Genomic DNA, 23,582 nt, shown 5'->3' on the forward strand with positions numbered 1-23,582 from the left:
GGACAGCGGCGGCGGCAGCCGGGGGGCCCCCGGGCCGGGGGGCTGCGGGGGGACACGGGGCTCCGGCCCCCGGCCCGGTGCGGGGCTGGGGGAGCGGGGCCCGTGTATTGACCCGTTCCCCGCCCGCAGCCCGGAGCCCCCCGCGGGGGGAGCGGGTACGGGGGCGAGGTTCGGGGGCGCTTTCGGGCGGGGGGAGCTGGTGCGGGGTCCGCGGTCCCTGCCCGGGCGGGGAAGCCGGAGCGGGCGGAGGACGGGCCGGTCCGAGCGGCGGCCGGTCCCGGCGAGCTGCCCGCGGGGGTCGGGGCCGCCCCGGCTGCTCCCCGCCCGCCCTGGGGCCCGCAACGGCCCCGGGCTCTGCCCACGCGGGACGAGGGAGCCAGAAGTGGCCGAACCCCCGCTCGGGACCGCCCCGGCCCCGCTCCCCCCGCGGCGGCAGCCCCCGCCGCTGCCCCGGCCCCCTCCGCAGAGTTTCACCGGGGCCGCTTGCCCCCCCCCCATCCCCACCCCGGGGGCGCAGCGGGTGCGGAGGTCGTTCGGCGGCGAACGGCCCAGGGGTCTCCCCCCGCTGCGGCCGGGCCCAGAGCGAAGGCACCGGGGTTTTGTTTTATTTTCTTTCTGTTTTGCCCCGAAATTCCTGCGGAAGGTATCGATTTTCCACGGCTGCGAATGACGGAGGGCGCCGTGGAAACCCGCCGCGGCTTCTCCCTCCCGGGGTGTCCATCCCCCCGCGGGCACCCCGTCCCGCGTGGGCTGCGGGTCCGGGAGCGGGCGGGCAGGGGGCTCCGCGTCCCCCCGCGCCCCGCACCGCCGGCTTTCCCCCCGGAAAGTTCTCCTTGGAAAAATGCGGTTGGGTTCAATGAGGGGAGCAGAATAAAGGCGGGTTTGAAACGCCGGGCTGTGGCGGGAGGGAAAGTCCGTTTTCACAGGGGGCGGCAGCGGCGGTTCCACGGTGAGAGCCACCTCCGGGACGGGCGGAGCGGGGGGGGAGCGGGCGGACCAGCGGCCAGCGAGGGGCGGACGGAGCGAGGCAGAATTCCAGCCCTAGCGCTGGAGGGTTTATTTCGCAAACAAATTTCTTTTCGCTGAAGGGCTGCGGTGCACCAGGAAATGCGATTAGTTCTACCTTAAATTTCCTCGCAATCTCTCGCCGTAATGCAGCGTTTAACTCACCGTGAGAGAAGATGTCATTTCACATAACGCCGTGCTAATGGATAAGTCTTCCCCGACCTCTCAAGCACAACAAATCCCAGGCAAACCCATCGCGCACGACCTGTTAACTTAACCAGTTCTGCCGCCCGCTCCTCCTCGGCCGCGCTGCCCGGCGCCCAGGTCGCCAAGGAACCGACCTGCCTCTCCTCGCATGCTTAAAAAGAGAAAAATCTTCCCTCCAGCCCCGCTCCGTGCCCTTCATATTCGTTTGCCCTTTTAAAAATTATTAATATTATTTTGTTGGTTTGTTTTTGTTTTTTTTTTAATTAACGAATATCAAAATGTTGAAACAGAAGGGAAATATCGTACAGCAAACTTTTCCGTTCGTCGGGAATACCGGGCGGCTTTCTTCCCAGAGATTTGGTTTAGGGAGAAAAAATAGATACACAGACACACACGTGCATATATATATATATTCATACACACACATACACTTAAGCGTGCGTGGATATGTACAAATAGATAAACATACACAGGCGCGTGTGTATATCTATGTGTGCACTTAAACAGATATTCACATCGGCTCTTTCTCTACGGGAAAACAAATCCCGGACAAGCTCGCTGCCCGCAGCATCCCGCCGCCGTCCCTACACCGGCAAAAGCATCCCCGCGGCGCGGCCGCCCTTCCCGGGGGTCCCGGACCGCCGTCCGTCCGGACCCTCGGAGCCGCCGGCAGGCGCGGAGAGCCAGCCCCGTCCGCGATCGCGCCGGGCCCGTCGCGGCCGTGTCAGAGAAGTTGAACTGGCAGCCTACTTACTATGCATTGCTGCAAACGGGTCGTGCTTACAGTGTATTTCCATCGGAGCGGTCCGGGCCGCGGCGGCCTCGCCGAGCAGGTCTCGATTCGCCGGCGGCGCCCGGCTTTGGGGCTGGGGGAGGAGGGGGGCAGGGGCGAAGAAAAAGCCCCAAAAAAACAACAACAACAACAACAACAACAAAAAAAAAACCCAACCAAAAACCAAAACACACCAAACCCAAAAAGAGCAAAAGCAAAAAAAAACCACAGCACCCCGACGAGTCCCGCCCCCAGCGGGTGCCGGTATCCGACAGCGCCGGCCGAGCGCGGCTCCAACCTCCGGTGGCTCCGTCGGCGGGGAGAAGGGGGGCAAGGAGCGGCCGCCCCGGGCTGCACCTCTGCCCCCGGCCGCTCCCCGGGCGGCCGCCGAGCCGCGGCTCCCGCCGGCCGGCTCCGAGGCGGGGGCGGTCGCGTCGGTCGGGCGGCCCCGGCGCTGCCTCCCCGACGGCTCTTTGTGCTGGCGGCGCCGGCGGCTGCGCGGCGGCGGCCGGGGCGGGCGGCGGCGGGGGCGGGCGCCCCGTCGGCGGGGCTCGGTGCCGGGGCGGCGGCGCGCTCCGCCTGTGCCGCCCCCCGCCGCGCCGCCGGCAGCGACTCGCGGCGCCGGGCGGGGCGGCGGCAGCGGCGGCGGGGGAAGGTGTGCGAGAGGGCGGGGAGCGGGGCGGGGTGCCGGGCTCGCCGCGCCTCGCCGCGGGCCCCGCGGGACCGGGGGCGCCCCGTCAGCGGCCGCCGGCCGAGCCCATCGCCGCCCCCGCCGCCGCCGCCGCCGCCGCCCGCCGGGGCCGCGGGGCCGCCGCCGCACCCCCCCCCCCCCCCCCCCCGAGGGCCGCCGGTTGCGGGGCGGCGCGGGGCTGGCTGGGGCCGTCGCCCGGCGCTGCCGGCCGGCGGCGGGCGGCGGGGATGTGGCGGCGGCGGGGGCGGCGGGGGCGGCGCGGGGGCGCGCGGCGGGGCGGGGCGGGGCGGGGGGGGCGGGGCTCGGCGGGCACCGCCCCGGGACCGATTCCGCGCCCGGCGGGGGGGCGGGGCGGCGCTTCAGCACCGCGCTGCTGGACAGCGGCGGGCGGGCGGGGACACCGCCCGTCACTCACCGGCCCCGGCCAATCGCAAAAGTTAACTTCAGCGGCGCCACGCATTGGCCGCCGGGCGGCGCCGGCGCCTATTGGCGGGCAGCGGGCCAATGGGGGAGGGGGGCGGGGCCCCCCGCACAGGGCCCGGGGGGGGGTGCAGCCACGCGAGACCGCGGGCGGGGGGGGGGGGACCGGGAGAGGGAGGGGGGTGGCGGCCAGGGGACCCCGTGCCCGGGGCCCTGGGACCCCCGACGGCCGGACCCCGCGCCCCAGGGCCGTGGGTGACCCGGCGAGTGCACGGAGCAACTGGGGACCGTGGGACCCCCGACGGCCCCACGGAGCGTCCCGGGCGCCTGGGAGCCCCGACGGCCGGACCCTGTCTCCCAGGCCCCTGCGACCCCGGTGCCCCGGCAGCCCTGGCAGTGGGTGTGGGAGCGGCGGTCGGGGCCGGTTTCTCCGCCGGCTCGGCGGTTCCAGCGCCGAGGCCGTCCCGCTCCGGCCGCCGAGAGCGGGTGGCCCCGATTCGGGGCTGCCGGGATGGTCCCCCTGTCCCGCATGGGGTGACGGCCGAGCCCGGCCCCGCCGAGCCCCTCCCGCCCGGCCGCTGCCCCGCCGAGGGGATGGGGTCCCGGCTCCGCAGGGGGCGGACCGCGGGGCGAGTTTTCGTTGAACGCGAAACTCCCGGGGCCGGCCGAGCCGCCGCCGCGGGGACGGGACGGGACGGGTCCATCGGCCAGTTCCCGCACAGCCCCGCTGCCGCCGGGCCGGTCGTCCCCTCGGCCCGAAGGAAACCCCCCGGGGGCGGGAGGGGGGACCGCGGGGGCCTGCGCGGGTGAGCAGGGTCGGCACCCCCCCTGCCTGGCCTTCATCGCCGCCGGCATCCCTATGTCCTCCCCTCCTCCTCCTCCGCCCGGGCAGTGCGACTGAGCCCCCCTCGGCCCGGCTCCCCGCAGGGATCCCCCCCCGCCGCAGCGGGCAGAGCCGCCGGTGCTGCCGATCCCGACGCCCCGGCCCCCACCCCCCCGCCCCCGGGGCGTGCGGCGCGCCGCCATGAAATGCTTTATCGATTAAACGATTATTCAGGCGATTTAACTAATAAAAGGCCCCATCGATCGCTTCGGAATTGCATTCCGCCACCCGGCCTTGAGGCCGCCTCTGCGCCCACACCCGGGCCCGCCACCGGCCCCGCGGCGGCACCGGGCTCCCCGCGGCCGCTCGCCGGTCCCCGGTCCCGCCGCCCTCGCCCGCCCGGCCAGGGCCGCTGGGACGGTGGACACCCGGGCGGCCCGGCGGGGCACGAGGGTCTCGGCAGCCCCGGCGGGAGCCGGCCCCACCGCCCGCCCCGGCCCGGCCCCGCCGCCCCCGGCCCACGCGCGACGGGCGGAGGGTCTCGGCGTCCCCCCCCGGCGCCCATCCGAGTCCCACCTGTGCGGCCGGCCCGGGGGGTCGCGTAGGTTTTCTCCAACTCCATCACGGCTTGTCAGGGCTTGGGGAACGGACAGAGAGAAAAGTTTCCACGTCGTGTTATCGCCTTCCTCCTCTTTCTTTTTTCCTCTTTTCTCTTCTTTTCTTGTTTCGTTTTCTCTTCTTCTCTTCTCTTTTTTCCTTTTCTTTTCTTTTCTTTTCTTTTCTTTTCTTTTCTTTTCTTTTCTTTTCTTTTCTTTTCTTTTCTTTTCTTTTCTTTTCTTTTCTTTTCTTTTCTTTTCTTTTCTTTTCTTTTCTTTTCTTTTCTTTTCTTTTCTTCTTTTCTCCTTCTTTTTTTTTTCTCCCTTTTTTCCTTCTTTATTTTCTTTTCTTTTTCTTTCCTTTTTTTTTTTTTGAGGGGCTCTCGCAGGTTGGAATAATTCAACTCTTCCGCTCCCCGCCGAGCTTTTGCAGCTGATCACTGAGCTGAAACTAAACGTTTTAGGTGGAAAAAAAGCCTCTGAAGGAACCGTGAAATGATTAAGAAACTAAAGAGCTCCTCGCCATGTGAGATCATGTCCTGTTCTCTAAAACATCACAAGATGTCCCCAGACGCAGCCAAAACCCAAGAAAACTCTGACATCTGTTGTAGCAGGAATCAAACTTTGCTCCCAACCAGCCGCCCTCCCCTCCTCCTCCTCCGACCGCTCCGCCGGCTGATGCAGAGCGGCGGCACCGGCAACCGGCACCGGCGCAGCTCTGACTCTCCCCCCGTCACCAACTTTTCAGCAAAAACGACTTCCCCTTCCCGGGCCGGGGGTGACGCCGCAGCCCCGGGGCCGCGCTCCCCGACGGGACGGGCCGCCGCGGGGGCGGGACGGGGATTTGCCTGGGGGCCGGCGGAGAGACCCCCCGCGCCCCTCATCACCCCCGGCCTTGCCCGAGCAGGAGGGCAGGGCCGGGGGTGATGCGGGGCGCGGGGGGACTCTCCGCCGGCACTCCCCTTCCCAAAGGACAAAAAATATGGGCCTCGGGGCGTCTCTCGTGAAACTGGGCCCGGCGAGGGGGTCACCCACTGGCCCACCGGCGCCTGCACCCGCTCCCACCCCGCACACCCCACGGAACGCGCCCCGAGATGATGAACAGCCCGCTGGAGGGGGGACGCGGGTGGGTTCTGCCCGGATTCGGGGGCGCCGACTGGGTAAAAGGGGGGCTGCCGGCCTCCTCTCTCGCTCCCCCACCCCCCACGACCCCGGGACCCCTCCCCGGGAGCTGGTGTAGACACGACTTTGTTTCCAAAACCTGACTTTTCCCTCCCGCCCACGGCGGCGCTCCGGGCGCGGCGGCATCGCAGGACCGGCCGGCCCGGGCCGGGACCACCGGGACCACCGGCCGCCTGGCTCCATCCCTGCCCGCAGCGCGGTTGGAGTGGCACCGGCTCCTGCCTCTCTCCCCCTTTTGCTTCCCTTTTCACCAACGTTTCTTCGCTCTCATTTGCTTACACAAAAATAACCGGCGGCCGGAGCCCGCTTCCCGCCGGCTCACCCCGAAACGCGAACCGCCCGGGGATGGCTCTTCCCCGCGGCGCTGCCCCGGAGAGAGGCAGCCCCAAAATAAGGCCCAAATACGTCAGCCAAATGATCAGTAGACCCCCTCTTCCCTTCAGATGCTCTCCTCTCCTCGCCTCTCCCAGCCACGGCGGCGGCGAGGAGCCCGGGAGCGCTGTTTGACCTCACGCAGGGAAATGAACGAAAAACACTTTATTGTACTAAAAAACAGGCCGCGGGGCTCCCGCCTCGCCTCCCGCCCCGGCAGCGGAGCCACCCGCTCGGCCTTGCCCGAGGAGGAGCCTTGAGGCGGCGGCGGAGGGGCCGCGGCCCGACCCGCGGATCTGCGGGGACACGCGGGGCGCCGGCACGCGTGGGCACCGCGGAGCCCGCACCGCCCCGTGATGCGGGTCCGTGTCCGCCCCACCGGCCAGCGGGGACCGGGGCTGCCCCCGAGGCCGCCGCACCCCGGGGCCGTGCGGGGACCCCCAGCCGCCGCTCCGCCGTCCCTCGCCAGCGCGTTAACGAAAGCAGCGCGGGGCCGTGCCCCACCCTCGCTCCCGGCCCCGGGGTGCGGAGTCTGGGGGGAGATCTGCTCCCCGCCCCCGGGGAACGGGTCTGCGGCACCGCGGGGGCCCGCAGCAGCGCGGAGCCGACCCCCGCCCGGCTCCCCGGGCCCACCCCGCGGCCCCACCCTGGGGTTTCGGGCCGGGTGTGAGAAACGGGGGCCCCACGGACGCCCGGGAAAAGCCCCCGCCGTTCCCACACCGGGACAGCGCTTCGGGGTGACGGGGGGCTGGAGGCAGCCGGGATGGAGCGGCTCGGGCCGGCCGGAGCTCCCGGGGACGGCCGCTGGAAAACGCCTGCCGCTCCCCGAGGAGCATCTTCTGCCGGGGCGCGACATCGCAGCGCGGCAGAAACTCCCCCCCCCCCGCCCCCTCCCCGCTCGGGAACCAGCCCCCCGCCACCCCACGGCTGCAGCCGGAGGGTCCCCCAGCCCCGGCTCGGCCCCGACCGCGTCTCGGGGCGCTGCTGCGCGGATTGTGCGCGGCAAGAGGCGGGCGAAACGGCAGCCGAGAGGAGAACGGTGGCGCGGCAGAAATCTGGGGGTTTTTTTGAGTTTTCCAGGGACAGTTGCTGTTGCCTGCCCTCTCTGAAGTGGCGAGAAGATCATAAACCCGGCCTGACCTTTTGTCCTTCTATCTGTGATGCGTGGCCTTGGGAAGCGAAGGGATCACCCCCTCCCCACAGGCTGCGGACCCCGGCTCCGCTCAGGGCTCGGCGCGGCCGCAGCACCTGAGGCCTCCAGAGCGGAGTATTCGCATGGCCTGGACCCCCCCGTGCCCACCCGCTCCGACCTCCGGCCAGCCCCTTGTCCCCGCGGCGCGGTTCATCACGCTCTCGGGGACGCGGAGGGGCAGGGGCTTCCACGGAGCATCCGAAGCCCGGTATCACCTTTGCAGTTATTTGTGTTTTTTCACGTTTCTGTAAAACACACCGAAGTCCAGTGTGGAAGAGGGGGAGCGCTGCTAGAAATGATGAACTGCCCCCAGCCTAGGCAGGACTGGGGGGGGTGGAGGGGTCGGGTCTCTTTTGGAAACAGCCGCTGCTTCTCTGCAGTACCATACCCTCTTTTTCCTCTGGCTCTGTCTTTTTAAATTCAAAATATGGGTGATCCAGTGGCGATCGCGGCCCAGTGTGTTCCCAGAGATAAAAGTGAACTCTGAGATGGGTATGCTAATTAGACTGAAGTAATTTAAATGGTGTTAGATGGGCAGTCCTGTAAAGTTGAGAGCGCTTTGGTGGCACAATCTAACACCCTCCGCGATCTTTAGAGAGCTGCCCACGGGAAGCCACCAGGAAACGACGCTTGAAGGACGAGAGCGTGGAGAAGAGGCATCCCCTCAGCAGCGGCGGTTGCCCGGTGGTCCACACGGAAGGGGTGTCCCGTCCCCCCTCCCCGGGTGAGACTGATGGGGAGAGATGTCGACAGTCTCGCCAGGGCTCCGTTCCCCAGCCCGGTCGGTCCGGGCGGGGGCAGCGCCGAGGTGCCGCAGCTGACAAAAACAGCGGGTTTTATTTTCGAGAGCGTGAGAGGAGGCAGGAAACGCTGAGAGACTTCTCCTTTTCCGTCAATATGCATTATTGCTTTTGCTGTCCCCTCACCTACCACTCGCTGCCGTCCCGGGGGAGCTGCCGGTTGCAGCGGGCGGTGGGCAGCGCCCCGGGGGTCCTCGCCGGCTGTACTCGGCAGGGAGAGCCGCTGGGGTCCCGCAGCCGGGAGCACCGCGACAGGGTCAGACGCCCCTCTGGAAGAGCTGCCCAGGGCCTCGCTGGCCCGCACCCCCAGGGCTGCTTCTCCCCAGCCCTTTCTGCTCCTCCAGGGCTTTTTTTTTTCCCCAATCCACAACCATGCAGTGACCAGGGGCTGTGTTTTCAGAGACACACTTGTGCCAAAGCAGAAAACCAACGTAATTTATCACAGCAACGGGTAGCCTAAACCCTGCTCGTACCTGTTCTCCCAACCTAGTGTGGAAGGGTTCAGGGCCACGGTGAACGCTTCAGTCCCCTCTTTCAGTCACTTTCACTGATCTCGAGTGTGGTTATTTTGATAGTTAAAAAGACACGTTTTAAAAGTCAGCTTTGCAGAACTTTCTGCCTGGTGACACGCTTACATGCACAGCTGAAACAAGCCAGCCTCCGAGGGAGGCCAAGCCACACCAGATGCTGGCTTCTACCTCTTCCTGAGAGCTGTGTGAGAAACCCCACCGTATCCTCTGAGATTTCTGCAGTGACGTGGTAGAGTGAGGGCCTGGCCTCCTGGGAGCCGAGCACGGCCGGACTGCGGAGCCTGGGCTTCCCCGGCCCTGCACGGCGGCTCCTCGCTCCAGCCCAGCAGAAGAGGGTGACATGAAGCGCCACCAGCAGCAGAACCAGCCTCCCCAGCCCAACTGGGGTGTCCCAGTGGTGTCCCAGTGTCCTGGTGGGCTCCTCAGAAGGCAGAGTGCCCATTTCGGATGCAGCAGCCAAGGCAGGATGAGAACTGCTTTTGGGGACCAGGGTGCAGAGTGAAGGGAACAGACATCCGAAGGCTGGGGTGGTGTCTGGGCTGCAGTGTCTGGGGGTGCAGAGCAGCCCCCACAGGGCCAGGGGAAGGTAGGAGAAGGGAGAGGCTGCCCAGACTTTGCCACACGGGAGAGCAGGGAGGTGCCGTGCCGTGCCCAGGTGCCAGCAGAGCATGGAGCAGGAATCACATCTTCGCAGCTGTAGGTCAGGGACCTCCTGAAGAAGCTCCCTCGAAGCCCACCCTTTGTCACTGAGCCTGGACTTCAACGGCACCCCTGGGCACCTGGCAAACGAGATGCCCCGAGGGGCAGGTCGTAACCTCACTTCTGCATCAAACAGAATGGAGAAGTTCGCTGGGGGCTGCCGTTTTGCTTGAAGGAGCAGCTCGTTTGGTTCATAAGCCCCGCTTCCCTCTCCCTGAACACATCCCCCCATGGATATTTTGAAAAGAGGGGCCCATTTTGGCTCTGCTGAAAAGCAAAGAAATGAAGAATGAGGATTTTTTTTTTTTTTTTATGGGAGCTCATGCTGGAAAGTGATCGACTCTGCTACACAATGCTGGCTTTTCCAGTCTCTCTCGAGAAAGCCAAGAACAGAAATTTCAACCCAAGTCCATCCCGTGCTCTAACTGTTGTATTTGCTGCTATTAAAACGCTGAAGAAGGTCAAATTGATTCCTTTGCTTTGAGAATTGCTGGGAGAAGAGGTAGATTGGAAGATAGGAAGCTAAATCACTGAATAGTCTGCTTCCAACAATTGCCAGCGAAGAGGAAAATACAGTTGATTAAGTGAGGCCTTTGGTAGACACAAAAGTGTCCAGAAAATGCAAGCAGAAGACAGCAGGTTAAGAAATCTAAGGCTTTCTCGAGCCTCAGAAGGAGACATACCCAGGGTATTAGCTTTCCTGGATTAGGTTTCATGTTAATAACCTGATTCTCTCCTATTGATTGAAAATAAGGGTGGTGGGTCACAGCCTCAAAACACATAATTAGCTCTAATCGAATAAAAGGCTGAGATCAGAAACTGGGCAGCATTCAGAGTCCAGCTCTGTCCAGGATCTCTCAAGATCAGGTGTTTAATACCTACAGGAACGTGGTACAATATTCTCCTGCTCCTCCTTGGCTAATTGATTGATTGTTAAGTAAATACATCCCTCGGTTGACATGCTGCCACCTACGTAAATAGATGCTGCTGTAAATCCCAGCTGCCAAAGGATTTTTCATCTTAACATCTTAACATTTTCATCTGAAATCTTATTTTGCTTCTAAAGAGATTTTTAATTTTCCCTAGAATATTTACTAGATACATCATAACATGTGCTTTATGTCGGTGTTTTAACCACTACCTTTCACAGCCTGCAGAAAGGTTTCCTTCCACAGTTTTAGGGACAGTGCCGGCACATGCAGGAACATTTAAATACGCATTTTATCACGCTAATCACCAGAGCCTCCGTGCAGCAAGGGCTACATACGCACAGCGGATATTCAAAGGAGCAGTGCACTGTCATGGGTGAAAGTGTTTGCATGCTTGCAAGCCCCAGCCCATGCTGTTACGACCCGGGAAGTTTTTCATTCACAACAGCCCTGGGTAAAACCCTGGTTGGACACATGGTCTGGGGGGGGTCTGGGTGGTTCGCACATCGTGGGGGCTCATCTCCTCAATGGGCCACTGCATCTGGGACCTCGGGCAAGCAAAGGACTTGCCCACAGGAATTTGCCAGGTTTTCATATTTGTGGAGCACCACCAGGAGCAACTCAGATGTCCCCCCAGTCACTGTGGACAAGCAGATGTCTTTTTGACAGGAGAAGCTGAAGCCCACTGGTTGGTTTTTTTAATCTCTTTTCAGATATGCACCAAACCACCTCCCAGGGTCCCCCTTTCCAAGGCACAGCTCTGCCTTTCACACAGGACAGTTGGACATCGCGGCCACACAGGTCCAGGAACCAGCTGCAGCTGAAAGGGCAGGTCTTGCACCCTTGTCCCTGCCTCCCCTCTGCGCTGTAGCTGTCTCTGGGGCCTGAAATGACAGAAGACAAAGAATTTATAACGACACCGGAGCGGTTGTCCTGTGCCATGACTCCCGTAACCAGCCCGTGCTGCCCGGCACAAACAGGGACGTTGCTGGAAGGGAAAACACGGGGAGTGTGTGGCTGGGGAGGGGGCGCAGGGAGGTGGTGCTGGGCTGTCTGTTGGCAGCACATGTGTGGTGCTGGGCTGGGGCAGAGCTGGCAGAGGCAGCCCAGGGCTTTCCCGCGCAGCACCTGCAGCCAGGCTGGCTGGGACGCAGGGACGGAGCCAGCCACAATAGGAGGGTCATGTTCTCCACGTAATGCTCAAGAAAGGTAGTTACATCTCCTGCCAGCTCAGCTCCCTCTCTGTTGTTTTGCTGCTCGGGGTTTCCATCACCATGTCCTCACAGCATCCAGCTGGAATGGTCTCTGACAACCTGGAAGAGCCCGTGCTGGGGCAGCGGGACAGGCCCACCACCGTCAAGGCGACCCCAGGATGGTTGGCCAGCACACGGGGTCAGCCGGCTGCCCACCTCTCTGTGGCTGCAACACCACCTCTGCTCAGCGCAGATGTTTTTCTGGGGAACATTTCTTGCGTTTTGCCTCCTGCCAGGATACCCCAGAGAGGGCCAGCCGCCCCCTCCTTGGGCACCCACCCATGTCTCTCCTCTCCCAGCCCTGCCACTCGCCCTCGGGGTTGCTCTGCTTTGTGGCACTGCTCTGCCCAACAGCACACTAAGGACAAAATCTGTTGCGCAACAAGTGAAAAAAAATAAAAGCACAAAAGGAAAGTTCCACCACATTTGCTATGTGTACTTTATCAGTTATTTTACTTAAAAAAGTGGGGAAGGTTTCTTGCCTTTTCATTTCCAGAATCAGCTCTTCCCCTTTTGCTCTCGCTGTGTTTCTCTCACCCGCACCCAAGCCTCGCACTGCTCTACACACTGGCATAAAACAAGACAAAGCGCTTCTTCCCCCTGGAAATCCTCCCGGGCAGCGTTTCCAGCCGCGGGGCTTCGGGAAACGCTCCCGGAGGCGGCAGCAGCCCCGGCCCCGGGGGTGGCTCGTCCCTTCGCCTCTGCTGCTGGCAAAGTCGGGGCCAAAGTGGCCGGTGCCCGGTGCCACAGGCAGGGAGGCGGGGGCTCGGGAGAACCCACCCCCAGGCGGGTTGCAAAGGGATGCTCCGTGCGGGATGTGAGCAACTCCCACCGGCGCAGCCCCGCGCAGCGGCAGGTCGGGGCTGGTTTCGGTCCCTGTGCCCCTCTGAGAATAATTACCGCACCAGATTGGGTTTTTTTGTTTGTTTTTTTTTTTTCCTCTTCTCAGGTATTTTTGGTGTAATTTATTTTTTCTTTATTTGCATTCACTCTAATTCCGCGGGGCGGAGGCTGTGTTTGGAGCAGATGACAAAGACCTCTGCTTTTCATCATCACGCGGCGAATTGCAGTTAACTGGGGACTTTAAGAACAATACAGAAATCTATTTCATTAACTCCAGATACTGCTTACCTCCAATTACACAGCTGTATGAAAATTACTAAGTGTGAAATATAAAAAGGTTGTCTTGTAATTGAAACCTTTTTTTAGTTAAATTTTGAAATCAATAAGAACAAAATTAAAAAAGAGCTGTTTGATAACACTTACCCTGTTTGCTCAATATATATAGCTATAACCACCATGAAAAGCCATTTACTTGGGGATATGTTCTGCAGGAAGGAAAACTGAGGAATTTCCTTGCTGGCTTTAAAAATACAGTATTTCAGTTAAGTGCAAAGATCGGTAAACACGTGTGGGCAGAAATGCAGGAGGCATCACCGAGGGGACAAGACTCTGGCTGGTGGGTAGGACTTCTCCATCATCTCACCAGCAAAAACCACCCCACAAAGGGGCTTCACCCGCAGCCCCCAAGGCAGCCCCCGACGCAGCCCGGCGACGTGCAGGGCCGGGGCTGCCCGACGTGGGCTGGGGAGGAGCCACCGGCCCCCCGGGGAAGGACCGGGAAGGGTCTGTGGGCAGGATCCCCGGTGTCCCGGGCGGCAGGACCAGCCCTGCCTGCCCACCAAACATTGCGTAACTGCCCGCTCAGCCGCTCCAACGGGAAGAAAAGGGTCGTTTTCCACTACAATCTAGCCTCAAGGTCTGTCTTATCTCACGCTGGAGATGTAGCAGATTGTTTGGTAGGGCTGTGGCTCCAGGAATGGACACAGGCCCAGCTGTGCCCAGCTGTGCAGGATCGGGGACGACCCTCCAGCCCTCATCAGCAGGGCTGGTGGCAGCCTCCAGGACGACCGAGGTGGCAAAGATAAACCCCCTTGTATCTAGTGTCACTAAAGTGGAACAAAACACTCTTCAGGGGAATTTCCTCACTGCTTTTACAGCTCTGCTCTGATATTTACTTCGCTCATTAATGCTGCTATTTTAGTTCTGACTCTATTTCTTGCCCTGTAGGACACGCATTATTTTGAGTACAGAAACTGATTTCAGGGGAGTTTTTCAGAACTTTTGCACCCAGACACACAGGACATTGTTAACCCCTTGTTTCCTGAGGTCACGGTGCCAGGTCTGGAAACTCGAGTTGTGACAAAATCTTGCTCTTTGACAGAGCTGCCTTTCTCTATTCCCCTCCCCAGCTTTAGGGGTCAAAGAAACCACCCTGGCCCATAGTCCAACCTTGCCCACAGCACGAGGCAGGTGGGAATTGTCACCCCTGGGAAGGAAGATGCCACCAGCTCTTCTGTCATGACCTGGTCAGGAGGGCTGTACACCTAGGTGGGTTCGTGCCTTGCAGCTTGGCCTGGGTAATCAGCAGGTATCTCCCCATCTTTGTGTCCCACTGCCTGGCCCAGCAGAGAGGACAATATCTGAGGTACCCCAGTGGCATGCTTGAAAGGAAGGTCTTTCAATGAGAGTGTGCTGGTACTAGATGGACAGTGAGGGGAACCTACAAGGGGAAGAAAGGACTAAACCTTTGGAAAATGGAAAGGTTCTGGCATGGAAAAGACAGGTCCTATGTGCCCCTGCCCTGGATGGGCATTTGGGTTGGAAGGGGGGCTCAACGTCTCCCAAGATCTGCCAGATCTATGTGCTCAGGACAAAAAAGACCCCAGCATGAGCCTGGGGGATGAGCAAGACAAAGATCTGTGGAAACTCTCCACTGCTGTTCTCTCTCTCTTTTGTTTCAAATTTTGACATACTTTTTTGCTAAAAGGTCCACCACTTGGGTTCATGTGAAACTCAGCGGGCTTTCAGCTCTCCTTGGAAAAAGCAACACATTCCGCACCCACAGGACTGCAGAGGAGAAGCTAGAAGAGGCAGCTCCTGACCATGCGGAGCTGCCAGCAAAGGCGGCAGCTCCATGTTAAAAGGAAATTCCTATTTTTCTGTCACAGTCCTGCAGCTGGTGACCTGCCAGCTCTGGCTGCTGGGGTCCATCTGCACCACCTCATCCCCAGGAGTGTCACTTCGTACAGCTGATGTTTTGATCCCTACCATGTCTGGAGACCTCAGGAGGGAGCACGGGCATCCCAAGGGATGCTGAGAGTCCAGCCCCTCCATGCCTGTCTTCTTCAGCGTTCGGCCAAGAGGCCAGTGGTCCCAGCACCACGAGGAGGAGAAAACATGTCACCCACCCTATCATTCTCATTGCTCTCACCAGCATGGAAACTGCATCCTCCAGACAGACTACGAGCAGGACATGAGCTTCCCCCAACCCCAAACCCCCCTCAAGCCTCCACTCACTGCCTCACAAATACTACTACTGCCAGAGGAACCGGAGGTCCCTGCCACAGCCCAGCTCCCCCAAGCACCATCAGCCGTGTGAGCTTCACCACTGAACACAACTCACGCATGCGCTCCTTTTCCTATCTCTATTATTATTATTTTTTATTATTATTATTATTTAAAAAGAAGAATACCACTAGTGGGCTTCCTCTGTCTACCTCCAGGTGTTTTTAGGAAGCAGTCGTGGTGAGACAGCAGACCTGAGAGGCAGGCCCTTGTCCTGCCCAGGTAAGTCACCTGGATCTCATACCAGTTAATTGTATCAGCAGAGTGAATCCTCCCTCGCGGCTGGATGGAATTCAATCTAACAACTTCATTTGCTCTGGTTCAATACCGGTGTTTTAAAATGTAAAAGTCTAAGTGCAAACTACAGTCTTTAATCCAGCCTTCAGAACCTGGGCCTGGAATTCTAAAACCACATGGAAGAAGGGCTTTTCTGCTTGCTGTATTTGCTATCTGAATATGGCAAATGATTTTAAAAACAGAGTTGTACATGTATATCAGATATCATTTGAAGTAATGAGTGTATTTTTCTAATCTTCCCAATGCCAACCTAACAACCCATTTCCAATATCATGCATAATAATTAATTTGTTTTCCGTATAGTAATAAGATTAACAACTTCGCATTTACACGGGGTACTGAGTTATGTTCAAATAAAATAAGTTCTAATGAGAAAAATTGGAAGTGGCAGCAAATCAATGTTCCACTCAGCAGCCCAGGTTTATGTGTGTTTGTCTATCTTTCCTGCATGTATTTTTGTCAAGATTCCACTGTAAACAAGATAATTTCTTTCGTGTTGGGTTAGCCTGGGTAAATATGTTTAATGAACAACAAATACATTGTAAACACTGAAATAAATCTAAATACCTCAGAAAACATCCTGGAAGCTATAGGGTGCTTCCACAGACACAGAACACTCAACATGAGGCGACTCTGCATGAACTCACCGCACGGAGAACGCTGACATCAGGCACAGCTTGATTCCAAAATAATTCTTAAACGCTTTACTTTAAAAGATCCACGCATAGAACACACATATATCAAAGAAGCTTCTTTTTGTCAATAGGGCTGGAAAATTTGCCTTTTCTAAGGGAAATATTGAAACACTAGCAGAAATCAATGAATTCTAACTAAGCAAGGCAAAGATTAGAGAGATTTCTAGTTCTTTCTAGAAATTGGTATTCATAGAGGAGCCAGTGCTAAAATACGCCGCGGTGACTGTCTGAGCCTAAACCTCCGGGATTTACCCTGACAGTCCTTTCTCCAGGACTCCCACTTAAGCCTGTGCCTCTCCAACGCCGCGGTAACGAGGTGACCCATGTATTTCTGCACAACATGGGAATGAGCAATTTCACTCCAGCGTTTACATACTAGCACTTCGGGCGCCCCTCTGCCTTCCCGCTGGCGGGGAGCCAGGTCCAAAGGGAGTGGGGGGGTCTCCACCACATTTTATAGCCCGGGAAGCCTGGTGCGATGCAGGTGGAGACCCCTGGAAATCCCTTGAACACAAGCAAAGCCCTCGATTACTGGGCAAAGCCCCTACGTCTTCCCGGGGAAGGATGCTCATGGACAGTGAAGACACTTTCATAGAATCATAGAATTGTTTGGGCTGGAAGGGACCTTTCAGATCAACAGGGCACCCCGCACTTACAAACGCACCCACCCAAGGCCGTCCCAACAGGATGCGTGTCCACGCTGCTGGGGCAGAGGCAATCGCTGCCATGTCGTGGTCCCTGGCAGGAGCATCTCAGAGAGGGGTCTCAGATCGGGAAGTTTCTCTGATTGTGTCTCCACCAAACTGCAGGGTAAGGTCTCTCAGCATCCCCCAGCATCCCAGCTGGGAATCCCCCAGCAGCAGGGATTTTGTACCTTTTCCTTTAGGTCCTGCGTCTCCTACAAATGCACCCACTCTCCTCCTTCATCCTCGTCCCGATTTGCTTCCTCCCCTCCTTCCTGAGCCCCAAGTGCGGCTATGGTGCCGTCCTGGAGGTGGGCGATTCACTGGGCACCAGAAAGCCCCTGCGCGGAGGCAGACCATGGATCTGCCTGGGGAGCTGCAGATGCTTGATGTGGCCAGAAGGGTGGGAGAACAGAGGGGCTGACGCCCATGGCTCTCCTGTGCCATCAGCACCCGCAACCCGGGGTTCTGCCAACAGGACAGACCCTGCACACGAGGGACTGACTCCACCATCCTGTGCTCTGTCAGCACCAAGCACATTGTCCGCTTCCCTGGGAACGTCCTTGTGGTTCCCCATACGGCAGACACTCGTCCTTTCCTTCTGTTATTCCTGGGGCCATGTTGATATGAGAAGCTCCACATGCCCTGGCAATGTGCGCTGGCAGCCCAGAAAGCCCCCCGCACTCTGGGCTGCATCCCCAGCAGCGTGGCCAGCAGGGTGAGGGGGGGATTCTGCCCCTCTGCTCCGCTCTGGGGAGACACCCCCCCAGTGCTGCCTCCAGCTCTGGGGCCACCAACATCAGAAGGACATGGACCTGTTGGAGCGGGGCCAGAGGAGGCCACGGAGATGCTGGGAGGGCTGGAGCCCCTCTGCTGGGAGGACAGGCTGAGAGAGTTGGGGGGGTTCAGCCTGGAGAAGAGAAGGCTCTGGGGAGACCTTAGAGCCCCTTCCAGTCCCTCAAGGGGGGGGCTCCAGGAAAGCTGGGGGGGGACTCTGGATGAGGGAGGGGAGCCCTAGGAGGAGGGGGAAGGGTTTGACACTGAAAGAGGGGAGATGGAGATGAGATCTGGGGAAGAACTTCTTTGGTGTGAGGGTGGTGAGAGCCTGGCCCAGGTTGCCCCGAGAAGCTGTGGCTGCCCCATCCTTGGAGGGGTTCAAGGCCAGGTTGGAGGGGGCTTGGAGCAACGTGGTCTGGTGGGAGGTGTCCCTGCCCAGGGCAGGGGGTGGCACTGGGGGGGCTTTGAGGTCTGTTCCAGCTCAAACTATTCCATGATTCTATGATAGTCAATGAGCGTGTTTTTTGTCAAAGCTCTCCACATGCTAACCCATGGACCAGATCTAGCTGTGGAAGTGGGCAGGACGTCCAGTGAATGACCTCAGACTGTGGAGGTCTCTGCCGGCCTGATGTCCAGCAGACAGGAGGCAGAGGTGGGAGCCTCCTTTCCCTTCTCGACGGCTCAGGAACCACCACTGTTCAGCTCTCACCAACATCGGGAGCTGCACAGGTGCTATGGGGAATCTACCAGGATCATCCCAGCAGAGCAGACCAAGGATACTCGCTACCAGAAATGTCTCCTGGCCGTGCTGTAGGGACGAGCAGGGTAACGGGACATGAACAACTGGGTCAGATTTCCAGAACAAGCCTTTTGCAGCCTGCTGTCCTGCCTTGGCCGTGGTCTTGGGCTGCTGGGTGAGCCAGGAGGGAAGGGATGTGTCACGTGGGAAAAATAGTGGGTGGCAGCCCATGTGTCCCCTTCGGACATCTACTTTCTGCCAACAGGAACAGTGCTGAGTCCCTGTGCCCCTGTAAAAGGCCTGCAGCTGGATGTCCACCAGGATGCCACGTGGCTACAGGACCTGCCAAGGGTGAAGCGGGTACAGACCCGGGGCAGCGTCTGGGATCACCATGGCCGGGCCAGCCCCAGCATCACCAACAGGGCCCCAAGACCTCTCTGTCCCTCACCGCTGGCTGGAGAATGGTGAAAACGAAGCAGCTATTAATAGCTTGTTTGTATAGTTTCCGGTATACACACATGTTTCCTTGCCTAATTATAGGCAATTCAGGCTTCACTGCTCAACTGAGCATGGCCATCACGTCCCATAAGACCTTCAGTTGCTTACACCTTTGCCAGATTTTAAGAGTTTGGGCTGAAGTTTTCCACACCACGTATATGACTCAGATTATGGTTTGGGTTTTGGGTGTGGTTTTTTATGTGTGTGTGTGTTTGTTTTCTGAAAAAAACATTGATGAAAAGTAATTCTTTCTCAAGAATATAACAATCATTGCTGTATTCTTACCACAACTTGCTTTTCAGAATTATTTTGCTTTGGAGCAATACCTTCACCAGTTTTTACCATGAGAACATCACACTTTTGCATCTAAGTTTCCCTGTGGAAAGCCCTATGTGTTTGAGGACACTGTAAATTGCTGGTTTGTATATGATCAACAGAGATTAGGCAACTGGCTGCTCAAACACCCAATTTTCCACCAACATTGAGCAGCATCTGGTCTTCCTTCCACCTCCTTCCTCTCAGCCCAGCCATGCATTGGTTTCATAAGGCCAATGCGTCGCCTGTTTCACCCTGGCCTCAACATCCTGGGACAGCCTGCCCCTTCCTCCTTGGCTTAGTCCTTCTGGCGAAAGAAGGGAGGTTCAGCAGGCCACCAGAATTTGGGTCCTTTCCTATACACCTTGGAATATCAAGGACTTGACATCAGGACTGTCCTGTTCTCCCATTGATGAGCAGCCAGTATGTCTCTCCAGCACAGGAAAGACAAGTCAGAGAGGTTCTCAGAGACATTTCTTGTCTACTAAATGCCAGGGTCTCGACTAAACAGACCCCTATTTGCTTCATCCATGTGCTCCTAGAGACACCTCCTCTCCATCAGCTTACTCCAGCACTGCCAATGGAACCCTTCCACTTGTGCTGTTCTGGACCACCTTGCTCCCAGAGATGTGCAACACCTGGACAGGCTTGGTAGCCCTGAAGAGATCATCGATTTCAGCTAATTACATTGCTGAAGTAAGTAGCAGCTCAACAGGATGTTGAGCTCAGTGCCTACTACTTATTTCAGCAATGGAATTAGCTAAAATTGCAATGTTTAAAATAGTTCTACAGACATCATCAAGACCACGATGTTCCTCCGCTGGCAGATGTGTTCACCACCCGTTGTCCCACCAGCTCTAGGCTGGCCTCAGGCCTGTGCCTCTTGGTACCTCCATCGCTGGCTGGTTTCTCATTGCCCTGGTGAAGGGCAGAGAGTTGTCCCTCCTTGGCCACATGCTGCCCTGAGCAACAGCCTCCTTCGCCTGGGCTTCATGAGTCCTGCTTTCCTTCCCAGGTTACATGGTGTTTGGGTCCCATGGTGTCCCTGAGGATGCTCCTCTATGGTCTCTGCAGCAGAGAGCAAACACCCCGGGGCAGCCACCACTGGACACCACGCAGAGCTGCTCTCGCGTGGACACTTCACCGCCACAGAACACTTTTTCACGCCCAGCAGACACGCTCACTCCCCAGTTCTCCACATTCATAATCGGCAAAGACACTGTGAACCCAGAGACCTTCGGTCATGAGTGTCAAAATCCGTGCCTGAGTACGGGAGTCTGGAGACGCCACCATGGGCTGCCCCTCGGCAGTGCGTGTCATAGAAAGATGGAATCATAGAATTGTCCAGGTTGGAAGGTACCTTTCAGATCATCCAGTCCAACCACCAACCCAACGCTGCCCAAACCGCCGCTGACCCATGTCCCTCAGCACCACGTCTGCCCGGCTTTTAAATCTCTCCAGGGATGGTGACTCCACCACTGCCCTGGGCAGCCTCTGCCAAGGCTTCACAACCCTTTCAAGGAAGAATTTGTTCCCAATATCCATCCTAAAGCTCCCCTGGTGCAACTTGTGCTCCTCACAAGATTTGTGCTCCCTCCTACAGCAGCGTGGTGACAGGCAGGAGCTCCCCTGGAAGGTGTGGAATGTGATATCTCTGTGACAGGAGGAATGAGGCAGGGCTAAGGGTGACCGGACATCGTTAATGACACAATTCCTGCTCCATTTGTCCTCCTGAAATGGAAAGTGAAGGAGGAGGCAGTGGGCTGTGAGGTGGCCTCGCAGTTAGAGCTGCTGGCTCTGCCCCAGCATCTGCTGTTTGTGTCAGTGCCCGGGTGTCTCAGTGGTGTGTGGCACTGCCCAGGCTGCTTTGGGCTGGTTTCGCCTCCCCACTGGCCGTGCTGGCCGCGTTACCCCCATTTGCTGTGCACCTCGTGCGAGACACCTGGGGTCTGGCCCTGTCAACAGCTGGCTGCTCCCGAACGCCATTCAAATCAAACGTCACCTCGCAAATGCCCAAGGGACCGATGGCTGAGCTCTGCCAGGTGCTGCAGGGGCATGTCCTGGCCTGGCTCTCTCTCTGCAGACCCTGCGCGTGGGGACGGCAGATCTACAAGGCTGCAGAACACACGTAGGGAAACACACAACAGTGACACTGGTCTCAGCAACTCCTGGTGCTGGTCTGCAGCTCAGGGACCAGCACAGCACGGTCCGAGGGTTTCCCCGCGGTCCTGCTGAGGCCACCCTGCAGCACTTTAGGTCCCATGTCTTGCATTGCAGTGGAGTTACGCTGGTTTGCCCAGGTGGCTCTGCATGAGCTGCTATTACCTCCTGGGCTGCAGAGCAGACAGAGCTCCCCTGGGGTTAAATGTTGAATGCCTGCAGGAACGGGCTGGGGATGGAGGAGAACCTGAGAGCATGCTCTGCCTTCCCCAGCTCCCAGCATCACCTCTTCTGCTCTGCCCGCCCTCAGAGTGAGGTGAGCAGCTCTCTGGTGGGGTCTTCCTTCCATAAGCAAGCACCACAAGGGCCATCAAGAAGTAAAGATGATGCTGGGAGCAGGTTCTGGGGTGGCATGCAGGGGGATGTATGGCTTATTCCCTGTCCTGGTTTGAGTGACACAGGACTAATTTCTCTTCTAAAGCTTGGGAAGACTGCACTTTTAGAAGTCTCCAGTGTCTGAATTTGTGAAAATATTTACTTTACAGCCAGCTCTGGGGTGTGAGTTTCAAGGTCTCAGTGTTTTTGAGCCCACCGGGTACAGGGGTGAGGAGGAGTGAGACCCAGGCACCTGACCAAAGCTGCCAACACGGTTATTTCATTCCATGAACGTCACATTCCATATAAATCAGAAAGCGTGCTGAGGAGTTCCCTCATTCTCCCCTGATGGCTGCCACCCTGAGAACTTCTTTCCCTGCTGCTGGAGCCCTGAGCCCTTCCCTTCCTCCCGAAGCCGCAGCGCTCGCAGGGTCCCACATGGGCTGTCCCTGCGGGAAGGGACCAGCTTCCCCTGATGGAATGAGCTGGGGATAGTCCTTGTGTATTTTATATTGGCATCGGGATCAATACCAGTTCTTTAGTGTTATTTAAGTTAATTATCCAGTCTTATTCTATTAAATCTGTTTATATTTCAGACCTTAGGTGTCCTTGTTTTTTCCAGATTCCCCTTCCTGGGTGGGGAGGGGTCATCAGGTGATAGAATAATTGTCTAAATGGCAATAAATTGTTGTGGGTTCCTCAAACCATAACACTTCCCTGGCCCGGTGGGAGTGTGTTTCCGTCCCCAGGTGCCGCCTGATGAGGTCTGGCTGTTCTGGAGGCCCTTCACTTGGAGCTCCAGCATTACCCATAGCCACCCCTCTCCTCACTGCCAGCTCCTTGCAGAGGCTGCAGCATCCACAGGGGGCTGGGGGGCCTGGAGATGGTCCACATCTTCACAGCCTGGCTTAGCCAGGGCCCAGTGCCCAGTCCTGATGTGGGACACGGAAAACAGAAGAGGGTTCACCTGGCTGCTGAACCAGCGATGGGGTAAGCTGGAAATCTCGCTGGGTTTAACTGGAAATCCTTCCACACAGGAGGAAGGCAAGGGGGACTACAAGAAGTAAACCTGCTTCTGCCTGGAGTGTATGCAGGAGAATGACTTCTCTTGGGGACTCATTCTTGCAGGTGGATCGATGGTATCCCCTCACTACAAAAAAAGACATTAAGGCACTGGAGCGTGTCCAGAGAAGGGCAACGGAGCTGGTGAGGGGTCTGGAGCACAAGTCTTGAGAGGAGCAGCTGAGGGAGCTGGGGGTGCTCAGCCTGGAGAAAAGGAGGCTGAGGGGAGACCTTCTCACCCTCTACAACTCCCTAAAAGGAGGGTGTAGCTGGGTGGGGTCGGTCTCTTCTCCCAAGGAACAGGCGATGGGACAAGAAGAAATGGCCTCACGTTGCTCCAGGGGAGGTTCAGGATGGATATCGGAGAACAACTTCTTCCCGGAAAGGGTTGTGAAGCCTTGGAAGAGGCTTCCCAGGGCAGTGGTGGAGTCACCATCCCTGGAGAGATTTAAAAGCCGGGCAGACGTGGTGCTGAGGGACATGGTATGGAGTTGGGTTTGTCAGCGTTGGGTTGGTGGTTGGACTCAATGATCTGAAAGGTCCCTTCCAACCCAGATAATTCTATGATTCTGTGATTCTGTTTCTCCCAGTTTTGTGACAGAACAGGTAAAACCTCTGCTGATGTTGTTTCCAGAGTGGGAGCGAGGTGAAGAACCGTGAGGATGAATCTCTGGCACAGGGATCTCTCGGTCAGTTGCCTGACAGCGAGTGACAGAGCTCAGAGCCACGCTGGGATGGGCAGCACAGACCCCTCTGGGCAGCAAGGACATGGTGGGAGGGGTGAAGAGATGATAACCAGGTGGCAGGGGGTTCCACAGTGACACCACACAGCCACCGTGGCCCCGGGGGTCCCATCCTCCCGTCCCTGCTCAGCCCAGATGGAGAGCAGGGGAAGCGGCGCAGGGTGGAAGGTTGGAAAGGTCCCTCATGGGCTAGGGCTGCCCAGGCCGTTTCAGCCATCAGGTTGTGATCACTGCCCGCAAGTGCCCTCTCAGGAAGAAGAAATTTGGCAGAGGGGTCCGTTTGGCAGCAGACACATCCAGAACACGACCGGCCCCTGGAGCAGGCGCCGGATAAACCCAGAGTGGAAATAAGGCTCACA

At 58.5% G+C, this 23,582-nt stretch overlaps 1 protein-coding gene across 7 annotated transcripts in view; it reads right to left on the reverse strand.

Moving 5' to 3' along the window:
* Positions 1-4,540, reverse strand: part of PAX5 (paired box 5) — a 135,546-nt gene extending 131,006 nt beyond the window's left edge. For 5 of the 7 annotated variants that reach the window (XM_074165795.1, XM_074165794.1, XM_074165792.1 and 2 more), the window contains exon 1: positions 4,495-4,540. In XM_074165795.1, coding sequence (XP_074021896.1) covers positions 4,495-4,540 — 46 coding nt within the window. Of the gene's footprint in view, positions 1-1,966; positions 2,010-4,494 lie in introns of those variants that run through there. The other 2 variants (XM_074165793.1, XM_074165790.1) reach the window with 1 other exon arrangement.
* Between the last annotated feature and the right edge of the window lie 19,042 nt (positions 4,541-23,582).

Source organism: Numenius arquata, chromosome Z (assembly GCF_964106895.1).
Source record: "Numenius arquata chromosome Z, bNumArq3.hap1.1, whole genome shotgun sequence".
Classification (NCBI taxonomy): domain Eukaryota; kingdom Metazoa; phylum Chordata; class Aves; order Charadriiformes; family Scolopacidae; genus Numenius; species Numenius arquata.